The sequence below is a fragment of the Danio aesculapii genome, chromosome 25 (assembly GCF_903798145.1).
Source record: "Danio aesculapii chromosome 25, fDanAes4.1, whole genome shotgun sequence".
NCBI classification, from domain to species: domain Eukaryota; kingdom Metazoa; phylum Chordata; class Actinopteri; order Cypriniformes; family Danionidae; genus Danio; species Danio aesculapii.
Window position 1 is genome coordinate 20,737,179 of NC_079459.1, and position 17,765 is coordinate 20,754,943.

General features: G+C 36.7%; 1 protein-coding gene across 1 annotated transcript in view; it reads left to right on the plus strand.

Moving 5' to 3' along the window:
* Nucleotides 1-3,170: 3,170 nt before the first annotated feature.
* Nucleotides 3,171-17,765, plus strand: part of LOC130219421 (probable polypeptide N-acetylgalactosaminyltransferase 8) — a 20,895-nt gene continuing 6,300 nt past the window's right edge. The window contains 4 exon segments of the mRNA XM_056451831.1: nt 3,171-3,423; nt 3,515-3,749; nt 5,547-5,578; nt 5,581-5,712. Coding sequence (XP_056307806.1) covers nt 3,183-3,423; nt 3,515-3,749; nt 5,547-5,578; nt 5,581-5,712 — 640 coding nt within the window. The 5' untranslated portion in view covers nt 3,171-3,182.

Here is a 17,765-nt window from a genome sequence, read left to right on the forward strand (position 1 = left end):
AAGTGTATTATACTGTAGATACTATAGTATTTACAATACTTTTTTAATGAATGCTACAGATAAACCGTATGAAATGCTGTAATATACCTTATTTTTACTACAGTGATCTGTATTGTAATATAATATTGATAGCTTTAAAAAACATAAAACGGTATTGGGTCATTTGTTTATATTACTATAGTTGTTGTATTACCATGCTAACTATAGGATTACCAACAAATAAATTCAAGTATTTTGCTATAGTATGGTTCAAAAACACTATAGTGTTTTCTATAAATTACTGTAGTATTTTTTCAGGTTGGTTATCATGCTGTTTTCCGGCAATATACTTAAGCTGGAGGAGCTTAAGCATAAATGTATTTTGTTGTTTAACCAAAAGGTGACAGTATAACCCATATTTTAAAATACTTTAGTATTTTAGAGTAATTTACTATGGAACGTGTAGTAAATTTGCCTTGGTAAATAATTAAAGTAGTGTTTTGAACCTTACTCTGCTAAATATGCCATAGTAAATTGCAACGATGTGGTAATTTGTTGTGGTATTTGTACTACACTTAACTCTAGTATAATAACTAGATTACTAAGGAAATGTATGAGTGTTCAGGGACTTTTTAGACCTCTTAACCTTTAAAGCCATTTTGATATTTGTGTTTTAAGTAATTAAGTAATATTTTAAGACCTTAAATAATTTTACTAATTATAGGGCGGGGCAGCACAGTGGCGATGTGGGTCGCACAATCACCTCACAGCAAGAAGGTCGCTGGGTCAGTTGGCGTTTCTGTGTGGAGTTTGCATGTTCTCTCTGTGTTGGTGTGCGTTTCCTCCGGGTGCTCCGGTTTTTAACACAGTCCAAAGACATGTGGTATAGGTGAATTGAATAAGATAAATTGGCCGAAGTGTACTTGTGAGAATGTGTATGGGTGTTTTCTGGTGTTGGGTTGCAGCTGGAAGGGCATCTGCTGCGGAAAACATGTGCTGGATAAGTTGGCGGTTCATTGCGCTATGGCGACTCCTGATTAATAAAGATATTAATCCAAAAATAATTATAGTGCACACTGGTCTTAGCTGGTCAGGCTGGAAAATGACCAGCTAAATCCAGCTAAAACCAGCTTGACCAGCCTAGGCTGGCTAGGCTGGTCAAGCTGGTTTTGGGTGGTCATTTTCCAGCCTGACCAGCTAAAACCAGGCTGGAAATGGCTGGAAACCAGCATGGAAATTGCAAAAACCCCTCTAAAACCAGACTGGTCAACCAGCTAAAACCAGCCGAGGCTGGTTTAAGCGTTTTTTTTCAGTATGGGGTTGACGATGTTCTTTCACAAGATGGTGACAGAGACCGCATAATAAGCCCTAAGAGAAAAACAGCATAATTTCAAACTACAGCTACAGTATGTTGTAGTGCTGTATTTATACCATTGTAATATTGTGATCTCCCGATTGCAACAGAGCAATGCTGGGAGATTTCTCTGTAAACGTATGGCATTTAATGCCGTTCAACCTTATAATCTAAATATGTGAGCAAAATCAGCTATTTTGTCATCACTTTAGATTTCATTAGTGAATCATTCAAATACTAGCTCTTAAAGTGAATGAGCAACGGTTAGCTGCAGATGTGAATGAATGGCGGAGGAAAGTAGTTCTTCTTACAAAAGGATTTTTACACTCCGTGTTTGATTTTCTTTTTTATATACACGATCATGGCATCGAACTGTTGTATAAACGCAATATCACACACGCTCATATATACTACAACAAACTAAAGTTTACTATAGTAAATCTTATAGTATACTGAAGTATAATTTCTTGTGGGAATACTTGAATACTGAGGTATTTAGTATTTTTTTAAAGCAAGGACGAATAGTTGTTCTGTGTATACCAGATGGTTGAATAAGAATCCATATTTTATAATTGGCTTGGTTCAAATTTGATAGAAAATTCAACATTGCAGGAGTTCCTAAAATATAATAAGAGTACTGGTGCGTAGTGTTCATCTGCTGTTACTCATTCTTACCAGCAGGCGTGGAAGCAGGTGTTTTACAAGATCAAAGTGACAGGTAGAGAGAGAGAGCGTCATTCATTCACAAAAAAGTTTATCTGAAATGGCGTATGTTATCAAGCCAAGTATACTGTATACAGAAACACAAACACCCACTACTAATAAATACTATAGTCATTTATGGCAATGTTTTTGGAGCAAAATACAGTCAACTGTGTTATACTGTATACAGTATATTATATGATTTACAACACGTTGTCAATGAATTCTGCAGCATATTGTAGTATAGTGAACTGATAAACTGTAATAAATACTGTAGTATACTTAGTTTTACTACAATTTTACGGTGGTGTATTGTAGTACAACATATCCTACAGTTGTTGAAATGATTGTACAGTGTTTTGTTGTTTATATTACTATAGTTGTTGTATTATCACACCACCTATAGCAGGGATCACCAAACTTGTTCCTGGAAGTCCTGTGTCCTGCAGATTTTAGCTCAACCCTAATCAAACATACCTGAACAAGCTAATCAAGGTCTTACTAGGTATACTTGAATACCCAGGCAGGTGTGTTGAGGCAATTTGGAGCTAAACACTGCAGAGCACTGGACCTCCAGGAATGAGATTGGTGACTCCTGAACTATAGTATTACCACAAATTATTATTTTCAAGTACTTTAGTATAGTATGGTTTAAAATATGATGTTTTACTATAATACTACTAGGATTTTTATGTGGGAATTTAAACATCTTTACTCTTTTAAAAAAAAAAAAAAACTTTGTAATTTATTATATTAGGCATAGTTAATCCAAAAATGAATATTCTGTCATCATTTACTCATCTTTCACTTATTTCAAACCTGTTTGACTTTCATATGTTGAACACAAAAGAAGATGTTTTGATGAATGCTGAAAACCTATAAACATTGACTTCCATAGTATGTGCTTTTCCTACCATGGAAGTTAATGGTTACAGGTTCAACAGAATAAAGAAAATCGTAAAGATTTGGAACCGCTTAAGGATGTGTAAATAGTGAGTGCATTTTCCTTTTTGGCGTGAACTATCCCTTTAACTCTAACTCAGATGTTTACTGTGAGAACTTTGACTTTATGCTTGTTACAAATCAGCAATTGCTTTAACCACTCCCGTATCTCAGAGATAGTGAACACGTTTGTTGACACAACTTTATGAACAGGCATTCATATACTATAGCTAAGGGTTTTTACTTAATAATCACAACCATAGATGTTTTGAAAATGAAGATTGCTACAAGAGTTGGGGTGTTAGTTATTTGTTGCATATTGTATAGTCTCGTGTACATGTTTTTTATCAGACCTGAAAAGAGTAAAGGCAACAGGTTACAAAGGGCAGAAGATCTGAATGTTCTTCAAAGACTGAAGAGAATAGAAGATCAAGTTCATGATTTAGGTGAGTTTGTGCGCTTTACGTACATTTTGAGAACAAAATCAATGGCTGAAAGATTAAGTCAATTGTTATATACCTTGTTATATATGTTCAGCTCTAGAGGTCAGAAGTCAAAAAGTCAAAAAAGCTGCTGTGGGACAGAAAATTACAAAGAAAACTGAGGTAAAGAAGCTGTATCCGGATTCACCGCTCTTCAGTTCATGGGGAGCTGATCTGACAGAGGAGGAACAGACGGAAGCAGAGAAGCAGTTTCAGGAGTTTGGATACAATGTTTTCCTCAGTAACAGATTACCATTGAATAGAACAATCCCTGATACCCGAGACCCCAGGTAACTGTTTTGGAGTAATATTTTTCATTAGATACATTAGTTTAGCATCATTACTCCAGTCTTTTAAAGTCACATGATGCTTCAAAAAGGTTATTATTTGACAAATTGGTGCTTATGATTATAAATATAGCAAACTTCTTTAATGTTTTCATGGATGCTTACATTTTTTTTAGGGGTGAGTGACAGAAAGTTGTGTTAATGTAACGTTTTAAAAAAACTGATCTTGAGCAATTTATTAGAGATACTTACCAAAAAATAAATAAAAAATCTGAAGACTTTTGCTGTTTTTGGTGATTTATATAATGTGTAAATTTTGTAAAAGTCAATGATATGGCAATTTTTTTTAAATCAGCTGAAAATGATATCTGACTCTTGATGACATTGAGGTCATATAAAGAAAAGCAATCAGTCTTGTCACATAATGGCATTTCTGCACAAATTAAACTTTTTTGGGTGCACAATCCCCTTCATCGTCCTTGTTAAATAAAACATTTAAAATAAAAGCTTACTCCTAAACTGTTATATATATGTGTGTGTTTTTATATATTATTCTTTAAGTTATATGTTAGATATATCTTATATTTACTGCTCCAAAAAATAAAGGGAACACTTGTAGTTGCATTGCGTTGTTTAAGTGTTCCCTTGATTGTTTTGAGCATATATATATCACACGAGTAGCAGTGCAATAAGGCTGTATATCGGCACTGGTCGGAGGCATGTGTTGACTTGAGGTTAGAGGCTGAGTGCCTTATTGCCCCTCACCAGTGCCGATATTACAGCCATATCACACTGCTACAAGTGTTATTGCGTTTATAGAACAGTCGACAACATAATTGTGTGTATAAAAAGAAATCAAACAGGGAGAGTCCTAAAAACTCTTTTGTAAGAGGAACGACTTTCTTCTGCCTGTTCATTCACTACTGCAGCTGACTCAGAACAGCAGAAACCATTGACAGTTCACAATGTCACTTCAGAGCTAGCGTTTGGATGATTCTCTTGCAAAATGTCTAAAGTGATGACAAAACAGGTCATTTTTGCTCACATTTTAAGATTATAAGGCTGAACAATATGTAATGCCATCAGTCTACAGAGATTTCACAGTATTTCTCTGTTGCAATCGGGAGATCACAATAATTACTTCGAAAAACCCAGACCAAAGCAAACACAAGTTTCTGTGGTATAAATACAGCACTACGACATACAAAAGAGAGAGATCGACTCAGAATGTCACTTACCTGATTTATAATGATTTGTTCAGCTGTAGTTTGAAATTTGCGCTAAGAAATGCTGTTTTTTCTCCCCTAAAGACTTATTATGCTGTCTCTGTCGCCATTTGTGGCAGAGCGTCAACCGTCACTTTCTTTGGTCTGCTTAGACAGGCTGATGGTGGCTGATGCACTGAATCCGATGCTTCGAAATTATAAATATCTAAAATAGGCGCTATCCTTAAACATAATCTAAACAACTACATTCGCAACTAAAAAAGTCTCAAAGTACATCTGTTGGTCCAACAGCAGCAGGGGTTGGTTGTAGAGGGCTGTAGAAGTGCTGTTATTTGCAATCATATTCAAGAACCAGACAGAACTGTTGTGTATATATATATATAATAATAATTATATTTGTTGAAAAAAATCTTCTCTCTGTTAAAGAGAAATTGGGGGGTAAAAATAAACAGGAGGCTAATAATGGCTAATAATCCAGGCTGGCTAATAATTCTGACTTCAACTGAATATATATATATATATATTATATATATATATATATAAATTAAAATTTTACTTTGTCCTATGATTGCAGATGTTCTCTGAAGATCTACCCTAAGGACTTGCCAGCATTAGTGTGATTCTGATTTATCTGAATGAGGCTCTATCAGTCCATTAAAAGAGCCATTCAGAGCATCATTGACAAACACCTGCTCATCTGCTAAAGGAGATCGTCCTGGTAGACGACAACAGCTCTCATGGTGAGTTTTACTCAAAGTGTTTGTTATATTTCATTTATTCAAAGCAGTACAATTAAGACAATGGATTTTCAGACAATAATTTGCAACCATATGTTGGGGTTTTCTTAATAGTTGTTTTGTGTTATGCAATCTGAGTTTCAAGGTTAAACTTATTGTAATAATTCTTTACAGAGGATCTGCAATTGCCTTTAAACAATATATGATCTAATTAACAAAGCCAAACCTGGATTAATCAAGAAAGTGCGACACAAAAGGCAGATGGGTCTCGCCAAGGCAAGGAATGTCAGGCTGGGAAGCTGCCACAGGTCAAGTGGTCGCCATTCTCGATTGCCACATTGAAGTTCATAAAGAATGGTAAATTATACTACAGTCTTAGTTATACAGCAGTTTTAAGGCCCTGGTATTCTAAACAAAATCACAGTACAAACTAAAATGATGTAAATTTGAAGAAACAATCCAGCTAAAATTACGTTTGTTTTGAGATTGTTTCAGCAGTTTGAAACAGCTCAGCTCATCCAAAGTAAACTTTCTGGGAGAGTTCGTTTTGACACCTAAACACCTTTAAGCTACTATTGGACCGTGGCAATTACACAATTGTTTTGTGTGTCCTTAAACTCTGCCTTCTTTGACATGCAATTGATTTGCATCTCATGTCCATGGGGGTCAGACAACATCTAACACAACATCAACAAGTTGGCAACATGAATATACTTGAGGTTCGACTAGCAGAGCTGGTACAGATGTATCCGCACCTGTATGATTTCTGTCATAGAGATTTTAAAGACTCGGTGGGGGTCACACACTGGACAAGTAGAGCCACTGTGTCAAGCAACATCTTTTAAAGTTCTAAACATTGCTAGAAAACAATGTAAGAATGTAGTGTGTCATGGTGGTGCTTCACATCTGAAGTGCGGAAGTGTTGGAAGATTCAAAAACAGTATACTGTGTCACTCAGGCTTTTGGAACTTCTTTTTGCCCTGAAATAAAGAATAAATAAGAACATTGTTTGAAGTATACCAGGCCTTTAATGTTTCTGCAAGTTTTCAGTTGACTGTTTTGTTGTTGTAGGGCAGAGCCACTTCTTGCACGAATTAAAAGCAGACCAGACAACTGTGTTGTCACCAGTGTTCGACAAAGTGCTTTTTGACACACTGGAGGTTATTAACTATAGTGCTGCTGCTCATGCTTTTGACTGGAGCCTTTGGTGCATGTATGAGTCCTTCCGGCCAGAATGGTACAAACTGAATGACCCATCAGAACCAGGGAAGTAAGTGGTGCGACTTTTAAGAACAGTTTTACTTACTGTAGTGCATTTTGAATGCTCCTGTAACGCTTTTTAACTTGGTTGCTTATTTTGTTCCTAAATTCAGTTTTTAATTTAAATCATTCATACTGTTTTTTAATCTTAAATGTTAGGAGTCCCTCAGTCATGGGTATCTTTGTTGCTGATCGTCAGTTCCTTGGAGAAATTGGAGCATTGGATGATGGAATGACAATTTATGGTGGTGAAAATGTAGAACTGGGAATACGTGTAAGTCATTACTGTACATTGTGGTGTTAAAAATGTGTATAAAAAGTGATTGGATTAAATTGATATTTGATATTCAATAACTAAATCAGGTCTGGCTCTGTGGTGGGAGTGTTGAAGTGGTGCCGTGTTCAAAGATTGCGCACATTGAAAGAGCACATAAGCCTTATTCGCCAGATCTCAGCAAACCCATGATCCGAAATGCACTGAGAGTGGCTGAAATCTGGATGGATGAATATAAATCCAATGTGAATATTGCCTGGAATCTGCCTCTGACGGTAATAGTAAGCATTGCTTCTAGATTGTCATTCAATTTTAACAGTCATGTTTGCATTCTGGTTGATAAAACAATTGTTTCCTAAAGGATCATGGGATTGACATTGGCGATGTGACTGAAAGAAAACGGTTACGGGAGAAACTCAAATGTAAACCCTTCAAATGGTATCTGGAAAATGTATATCCTCAGCTCGACAGATGGGACGGCATAATGGCTTATGGTGCAGTAAGCATAAAATGATCTTGTGATATACACAATTTCCACCCAAAGAAGATACTATCTAAACTAGTTACCATTGAACTGCTACTGTTTCTTTCCTCATAATAGTTAAAGAATGACATTCTTGAAAACTTCTGCATTGATCAAGGACCAGTTCCTGGAAGTGTGCCTATTCTCTATGGATGTCATTACTATGAGCCTCAGGTACTGTATATGTATATTTTACTGTATGTAAAGAATAATTGATTATGGCTGTTGAATTATTCAAAAAAAATTCATACCTGAGGTGACAATGCTGCTATGACACAAAGCCTCGGATGTGCATTAATTTCTATAGACTGTGGATTCAATTATACAATGGTTAACACCCCTAAAGACACATCTTTTCAGATGCATATCAAGACATTTGCTAGTTATTTGTGTGTAGTACAGATTTTTTGTGCATCTTATCCAAAGCCTTCTGTCTTATTTATTTCTTTTTTATTTATTTGGCAGTTGCAGGCTTTAAAATGACACAAATCATTGGGCATAGAGATGTGGAACTGTAATGTGGTCAAGACATTCCTGGAACTACTTAAAGTCCCCATGAAATGAGATTTTAGTATATCAGTGTGTTAGTCTAATATATCTATACACTACCTGACAAAAGACTTGTCGGCTATCTAAGTTTTAGGAACAACATATAATAACTTGACTTCTAGTTTATCATTTGGTATCAGAAATGGTTTATATGAAAGGTAAAGGTCTTTAGATTACACTTATTTACCTAAATAAAATATGATCATGCCTTGTTTGTTAATTATTTAATTAGGACAGTAAGGTCTGACTTTGCTTAGACAAAAGTCTTGTCACTTAACAGAAATAATGTACAGTATAGAATATAAAATCATGGTGCAGTGGAAAAAGAATTAATATTGTGTATGACCCCATGAGCTTGGAGGACTGCATCCATACATTTCTGCAATGACTCAAATAACTTACTAATAAAGTCATTTGGAATGGCAAAGACAGCGTTCTTGCAGGACTCCTATCAAGATTCTTTGGATTCATCTTCAATCCCTCCTTCTGCATCTTACCCCAGACATGCTCAATAATGTTTATATCTGGTGACTGGGCTGGCCAATCCTTAAGCACCTTGACATTTTTTGCTTTCAGGAGCTTTGATGTGAAGGCTGAATTTGGCAGAGCTGTGATAATCTGTGAATAACTGTTGGCTGTTTTTTTAAAAAGGGGAGGATCTACTCTATGTTTGCCCTATCTTCATGTTTCAGTTGAAATCACGTTGCACATTGAACAAAAATGCTCATTTCGAAGCACTTCACATGACCCTTAAATCACACACCTCAGAATGTTGATCACCCAATCAAGATCAAGCATTCAACAGCCTTGTATTATAAGTGATTCTTAACATTTGTTGCAAGCAGCTACATCATTTCATCTTCTTTCACAGTATTGTTTCTACAACCGTAATGGAGAGATCTACATTGGTGGCATTAAATCTCACACTTATAACTCTAACCGATGTCTAACGGATCCTGGTAGTGGAAGCACACCAGCTTTACATAACTGTAAAAATGCAGAGGAGAAAGGAATGAGCATTTACTGGGACTTCACTCAGGTATGGTTCTCATTCATTTCATTATTGTATTTATTTCGATTGAATATTTCATGCTACCTAGCTTTGCGGTGCTAAATGTGCTCAAATGATCATTGATTTAATCAGTGAAACTTAATGTCATGTTTTCGGTTTTATCTTTAGGGAAATGCAATAAGAAATAGAAAACAAACCGATGTCTTGAGATCGGCCAAGGAGAGGATTCATACTATATCCTCATTTTGCAAACATGCACAGGACAAAAATGGACAATTCAGCATGTCATCAAAAACATTTAAAGGGAATTTTCACTTGTATGGTGAAAAAAGGTGCTCCACGTATCTTACTGATCATTATCTACAGACCTCCAAAATATTCTCCAACTTTTATTGATGATTTTACAGAGCTGTTATCATTAGTAACCTCTGAATTTGACTATTTTACCATTGCTGGGGATTTTAATATTCACATTAATAATACAGAAATCAATGCTGTAAAAGAACTGATGACTGTTTTGAACACTTTTGATCTGACTCAGCATGTTCAAGGACCCACACACAATCGTGGACACACTCTTGATCTACTTATAACTAAGGGTTTACACATTTCATCAACTGTTGTTAAGGATGTTGCACTATCTGATCATTTCTGTATTTTCTTTGACATATTGATCACTCCAGCTAAAGACAGATCTGTCTCTGTCAGAAAGAGATGCATAAATGAAAACACCAATGAGCAGTTTATGAAGGCCATATCGCTAGCACCAAGCATATCAGCAGACTCTGTTGATTCTCTCCTTGATTTGTTTAACTCTAAAGTTAAGAATGTCATAGATGACATTGCTCCTGTTAAAGCCAAGAAGATGATTAGCAGGCAAAAGGGATCTTGGACCAGGTCACAAAGAGTACAATTGATGAAAAGACAGTGCAGAAAAGCTGAGCGTATGTGGAGAAAGACGAAACTAGTAGTCCATTATAATATCTATAAAGACAGTCTTCGTGCTTTTAATATGGAACTAAATACTGCTAGGCAGACTTTCTTTTCAAGCCTTATAAACAGCAACGTAAATAATGCTCGTAAACTCTGCAACGATAGAGAGACTCACAACCCCCCCCAGTCGGATTCCCAGTGAACTACTTTCTGAAAGCAAATGTAATGAGTTTGCTCATTTCTTTACTGACAAGATCAATAATATCAGAAAGGCAATCAGCTCATCCAATCAGCCAAGTTGTGTCGACGTCAGACTAACTCAACCACAACTTAAGAAATCAGACATTATGTCTGATTTCATGGCAATTAATGGTAAAATCTTAGAAGAGATCGTGCTAATTATGAAAACATCAACCTGCAGTCTTGACACGCTCCCCACATCGTTCTTTAAAATGGTGTTTACCTGTTTAGAAATGGATCTTCTAAAAGTGGTAAATGCTTCACTTCTCTCAGGGATTTTTCCTAACTCACTTAAAACTGCAGTTGTTAAACCCCTCTTGAAGAAGAGCAACCTGGATAACACCCTATTGAGCAATTACAGGCCCATCTCAAATCTCCCTTTCATTGGCAAAATCATTGAAAAAGTTGCTTTTAACCAGGTTAACAAGTTCTTAAACTTCAAGGGGTGTTTAGACAATTTTCAATCTGGTTTCAGACCACATCACAGTACAGAGAGCGCTCTTATAAAGATAATCAATGATATACGCCTAAATACAGATTCAGGCAAACTAACAGTGCTGGTACTGCTCGATCTTAGTGCTGCATTTGACACTGTCGATCACAGCATACTTTCTGGATAGGCTGGAAAACTGGGTTGGGCTGTCTGGGACGGTCCTCAAATGGTTCAGATCTTACCTTGAAGGGAGAGGTTACTATGTCAGTATATGTGACCATAGGTCGAGGTGGACACCCATGACATGTGGAGTCCCACAAGGCTCGATTCTGGCACCACTCCTGTTCAACCTTTATATGCTCCCTCTGAGCCAAATAATGAGAAAGAACCAAATCTCCTACCACAGCTATGCTGATGACACTCAGATTTACCTAGCCTTACTGCCTAATGACTACAGCCCCATTGACACCCTCTGCCAATTTATTGATGAAATTAACAATTGGATGTGCCAAAACTTTCTTCAGTTAAACAAAGAGAAAACTGAAGTGATTGCATTTGGGAACAGAGATGAGGTTCTCAAGGTGAATGCGTACCTTGGCTCTAAGGGTCAAACAACAAAACATAAGGTCAAGAATCTTGGTGTGACTCTGGAGTCAGATCTGAGTTTCAATAGTCATTTCAAAGCAGTCAGTAATCGGCATACTATCATCTCTCAAAAACATTGCAAGAATTAGATGCTTTGTTTCCAGTGAGGACTTAGAGAAACTTGTTCATGCTTTTATCAGCAGCAGGGTGGATTACTTTAACAGCCTCCTCACTGACCTTCCCAAAAAGACAGTCAGACAGTTGCAGCTCATCCAGAACGCTGCGGCCAGAATTCTGACCAGAACCAGAAAATCAGAGCACATCACACCTGTGCTCAGGTCTTTACACTGGCTCCCAGTTACATTCAGAATAGATTTTAAAGTATTATTACTGGTCTATAAATAACTAAATGGCCTAGGACCTCAATACATTACAGATATGCTCACTGAATACAAACCTAACAGATCACTCAGATCTTTAGGATCAAATAAACTAGAAATTCCAAGAGTTCAGTCAAAGCAGGGTGAATTGGCTTTCAGCTACTACGCCCCTCACTGCTGGAATCAGCTTCCAGAAATGATCAGATGTGCTCCAACATTAGGCACATTCAATTCGAGACTGAAAACACATCTGTTTAGCTGTGCCTTTACTGAATGAGCACTGTGCTACGTCCGACAGACCGCACTATTATGTTTTTCTCTTCTTTTTCATTTTTTATAACACATTTTATCTGTTTTTATGCTTATTTATTTTATTATTATTATTTTTTTTATTTTACCATTTTTATTATTTGTTTTTATTTGTCTAATACTTGTTTCTTTTATTCCTGTTTATGTAAAGCACTTTGAATTGCCACTGTGTATGAAATGTGCTATATAAATAAACTTGCCTTGCCTTGTTTGGGTGTATCTTTATAAAGAGATCATTCCAAATATTAATTGCAATTGGTTGAGCTGTACTTGATTTGATGGCTTGGTATTTTATAAAAGCAATACGTGAATTTAAAAGAGCTAGCATGTGGCAAAAAACTTACTATAAACATACCTGTTAAGAAGAAACTCCAACTTTCTGGATGTAAATCAACAGCCATATTTTGTCAACTCTGTAAGGGATAAAACACATCCATCCTACTGTTATCGCAGAAAATAGCCAGCCAGGAATATCTACATGTTGCATAAACCTGAAAGGCTTTACACTATCCTAACTAAATTGGATCCAACGTGATGAAAGGTATCTGTTCCATGTTAAAATGAGTTTTTGTCTTAATCATCAGCGAATTTTTGAAGCGGTTTCTATTTTATGCCACATCGCGGCAAAACAACAGCATATTTTATTATGGCAATTATCACCTCAGGTACCGATTATGTGTTTTGCTCATTGTGAAATGCTACCAGTGTGCGTTTAAATATCATTATATGTTACATTTATTGCCATACTACTGAAAGCAGCAGCAGATAGTTCACTACAGACCTTGAAAATAAAATAACTAGCAGACAGTTTGAAAATGAAAGTCAGAACTGTCACTCAAACCACATCAGTCACTCAGCCTATGTACTTTTAATAATGTTAAATATGTATTCATTAGATTATAATCTATCAATGCTTTGGAATTTAAATGTTTCTGTTCTGTTTTCCACATTGCATTTGGTGCAGAAAGACAAAATGCTTGTCACTGGAATCTTGTGACATCTCGTATAGTTAGGACACAGTACTATTCTGACAACAACCATCTGGATGTACTTTGTCCCACTTATTACACAGCTACTTGCCACAAAATATAAAAATTAGACACAAAACATTGTGCTGAGCCTGATAGAAATGAGATGAGTAGGGCATACACTAACCTACGTATTTTTCAGTGACAAGATGGCACCAAATATGGTCAAAAACAGTGGCGTGACTGAGAAGCATATAATTATATATGTGGATGTATGTATATGGATGTAAATGTATTCACTGAAGGTCAAGAGGATTCGAAGAACCCAGATGAGTCTGTGTTACTATTTTCAGTGGTTGTTATTTTGAAACAACTTATCTTCGAATGCTGTGACTGACCAATAAGAATATAAGTGTTCCAAAGAGCCGTGTAATAAATTAATTGAATGTGCGTAAAAATACAAATCAGCACATTCTCAAAAAAGTGAACCAATCTTTTGGGGAATGTGAATCTTGAATTCCTGAGGATATGGAGTGATGTTGCATCTTGGAGAACCCAATGAGTGCAAACATGTTGACCATTTCAAGATGGAAAAGGGATCAGTATGTGGCATATATTTGTATACATATCTACACTAACCGGTCACTTTATTAGGCACACCTTACTAGTCCCGGGTTGAACCTCTTTTGCCTTCAGAACTGACTTAATCCTTTGTCGCATAGATTCAACAAGTTACTGAATATATTCCACAGAGATTTTGGTCTAGGTTGACATGATAGCATGATGCCGTTGCTGCAAATTTATCGGCTGCACATCCATGATGTTCCACCACATCCCAAAGGTGCTCTATTGGACTGAGATTTGGCGACCTTTTTCCAAACTTCCAACGTCCAATTTTGGTGAGCCTTTGTGAATTGTAGCCTCAGTTTCCTGTTCCTAGGAGAGTGGCACCCGGTGTGGTCTTCTGCTGCTGTAGCCCATCCGCCTCAAGGTTTGACAAATTGTGCTTTCAGAGATGCTCTTCTGCATACTTCGGTTTTAATGAGTGGTTATTTGCGTTACTGTTGCCGTTCTATCATCTCGAACCAGTCTGGCCATTCTCCTCTGATCTCTGACATCAACAAGGCATTTGCGCCCACAGAACTCCTGCTCAGTGGATATTTTCTCTTTTTCAGACCATTCTCTGTAAACCCTAGAGATGGTTGTGCGTGAAAATCTCAGAAGATCAGCAGTTTCTGAAAGACCAGCTCGTCTGGCACCAACAGCCATGCCACGTTCAAAGTCACTTAAATCACCGTTCCGTTGGCAGTAAATGCTAACAGAAAGTACCTATGTGTGAAGACACTTAACTAAGGAATGTTACTGTCCTGAGGCAAATGTTGAGGTTAATGTAGTGTTTGACAAGTTCTGGGTCACCTTGGATTTCATAATGTTTAGCATATTTTAATGATGATGTTTGGGTGTATCTGACATACCAGACAAAACCAGTGTCGTAAAAGGAAAACAAATGTGAGTCAAGCACCAGGCATGATAAAACAGTCTATACTTTCTTTAACTTATTAAAGTTGCATGCAGGTTTTTCATTATCATTGCATTACATACATCATTTAAAAATGTAACACTGTTTACAGAATTTGGTTGAATATACCACCAATTATTCCGGCATATATTTTGCAGCAGATGCCCTTCTAGCCACAACTCAGTACTGGGAAACACCCATAAACTCACTCATTCACACACTATGGACAATTTAGCTTGCCCAATTTACCTATAACGCATGTCTTTGGAGTGTGGGGGAAACCGGACCACCTGAAGGAAACTTTGTTGCTGTGAGGTGACAGTGCTAACCACGTGTAGCTCTTTGGTAAAGTTAAATAACCATATTTCTTACATACATCAGACAATAGCAATACAACGCATACAGATATGACAAAAACCTACCTGAATCCTTTACAAAGGCCACACTTTTGAGATTGCTTATTTAAAAGGCTTGGTTTGCTTTGATTTTATTGTATTTTGATTTAATGCATTTGAACAAAATGTGATGAAAACATAAGTGTGACGTTTGGTAGCAGAAACACAAAGTTAATACATCGGTCTTGAAACCAAAAATAAACTCAAACTTCTCTTTGAGAATTAGAAGCATGCAAAACAAGCACACAGCAGACAAGTTCTGGCAATGAACTGAAAGAGAAACAGCTTAAAAAGACAAGCCTATATATATAAATATACACACACACAGGTGCAGACACTAATCAATCAATGACCACACTAACAAACAAAAAAATAAAAGGAACCAAGGAAATTAAACAACGCAGGCAACCATGAACGGATCAAATTAAAAGAAAAGTAAATCAACGTAACGCAAAAGAGAATGTCTCAACAGGTACACACTTTAAATCGGGGTGCCCAAAGTTGGTCCTGAGTTTAGTTCCACCCAATCTGTCACACCTGAACCAGTTAATCAAGCTCGTTTTCAGGCATACTAGCGTCCCGGCAGGTGTGTTGAAAGATGCTGGAGCTAAACTATGCAGGATGCCAGCCGTTCAGGAGCGAGTTTGGGCACCACTGCTTTAAAGAGACAGTTTAAAGAGATAGACAAAAGTTTTCATTCTGTTTACATTTACTTGCTGATTAAAAACTATTGAAGCTATTAAGTGATGAAACATTTTCAATAAAATATAAATTCGCACTTTTATAGCTGAATGAAAGATCATCCATTTGGAAAGTATTAAGTAAATGTGATCATTCTGACTGCAATCTTGAGAGATTTAATATCTTTTATTTGTCAAACTGTTTAATAAAGACATTTTTCATTACTGCAGAATTGTATGCTATATTCTTTATAACCAATAGCATATAATTAATATAATTTCATCAAGACAGAGAATTACACTGTGTCCTACAACACGCAATGTTAAATTTTAAAGGGGTGGTCCACAGTGTATTTTTAAGGCTTGGTTGTGTTTTTAAGATGCAAAGCAATGTGTGCTCATGCTTCACTTGTTGAAAATCACGTTATTTCTTCATATATCTTACTTTGATTATATACAGCTCCTCAGCTAACATGAAAACGACTGTCATATTTCCTAGTTCCTCCGAAAGGCCCGCCCTCAAGAGGCTCTGCGCTAACATAATGTGCCGTGATATTGGCTCCACGTCACTCCTCTACAAGCATGTGCTTTTGGGCTGATTAAATAGTCCAGTCAGAGCAGCTGTTAGCAGCGTTAGCGGCCTGAATCAGACAGAAATGAAGAACACACAGCTCACGCCTGCTCTCAAAAATAAATCTGACAAGTGTCTTTCACATAGGGCTGCACGATTCTGGCAAAAATGTGAATCACGATTTTGTTTTTTGCTTAAATCAAGATCACGATTCTTTCTCACGATTCTGGAAATGTAAAATAAGATTATTATTATTGTTAATTCTCAAACATATGGTAAAACAACAATAGTAATATTAGGCCTGTGTGTAGGTATACTGTTGCTTAAAATGCTAAATTTGTACAGTCATTATGGTGGACTTGAACAGACTTTCAATATGTCCTGTTTGTTAATTCACAGTAAAATGATGACATCAGAATATAACTATTCATAAATATAAAGTTGATTTATTATGTTTAAGACATGTGCTTGTCATCTGTTATTGACAACATTTTTAGACCATTTGTGTTTTACTGGTAAAATTTGAATTTTCATTATCAGATTCCTTCTTGCATTATATTCAACAGTATATATAGGCTAGGGTTGTTATACTGACACAGTAAACATGTATTTTCATGCACAAGACTTTGTGTTCGCTATGAAAGAAAAAATATCAAATGTTTGTCGTAATCATAACTGTAAAATGCGATATGATCATTTAAATAATGTGCGCACAGGTTTCACTTTCACTTCCGAGTGCGGCTCATGGCTGCTTTCACTGTAAGCAAAAAAACACACACACATGCAAATCAAACCTCCCGCACCGCCCTCAAACGATTGCTCTGTGCAACAAACTGAACGTTATTTACAACTTCATTACCTGTTATCCACAGCCTGTGCAGCTTCTGTTCACTAAAATAGGGCACGCGTGCGTTCTCGGCAAAGTTGCCAGATTGGGCGGTTTTGAATTTTTGTGGGTAAAAAATGACATGGGCTGTTAGTGTAAATTTGGGCGGTTTTGTAACGGCGTGCCCGCCAGCCCCAGTCTTATAAACCTGTTATGATCCCCCAAACAGGTGCCATAGCCCTCGTTCTCATACAAACGCTTACAACAGTTGATTGTAGACAGCTCTACAACAGCAGAAGATTTGTGCGACTGCCTTGCTTCTCTCCTGACCTTGAAAATATAATTGGCTGAATCGTAGAAAAAGCTGAATTAAGATCATGTGTAGGGTCTAATCGAGATCGTGATATTTTTTCGATAAATCGTGCAGCCCTACTTTCACAGAAGCATGTGTAAGTAATATGAAAGGTTCACATTACTTAAGCGAGTTGGTTATTTGAAATGTAGAACACACGGAAAGCGGCTGCATAGAGAGACACGCATTGAGAGACACTACAGTGCTGAAGATTGTAGCTGTTTACAGCGGTTTAACTGATAAGAGA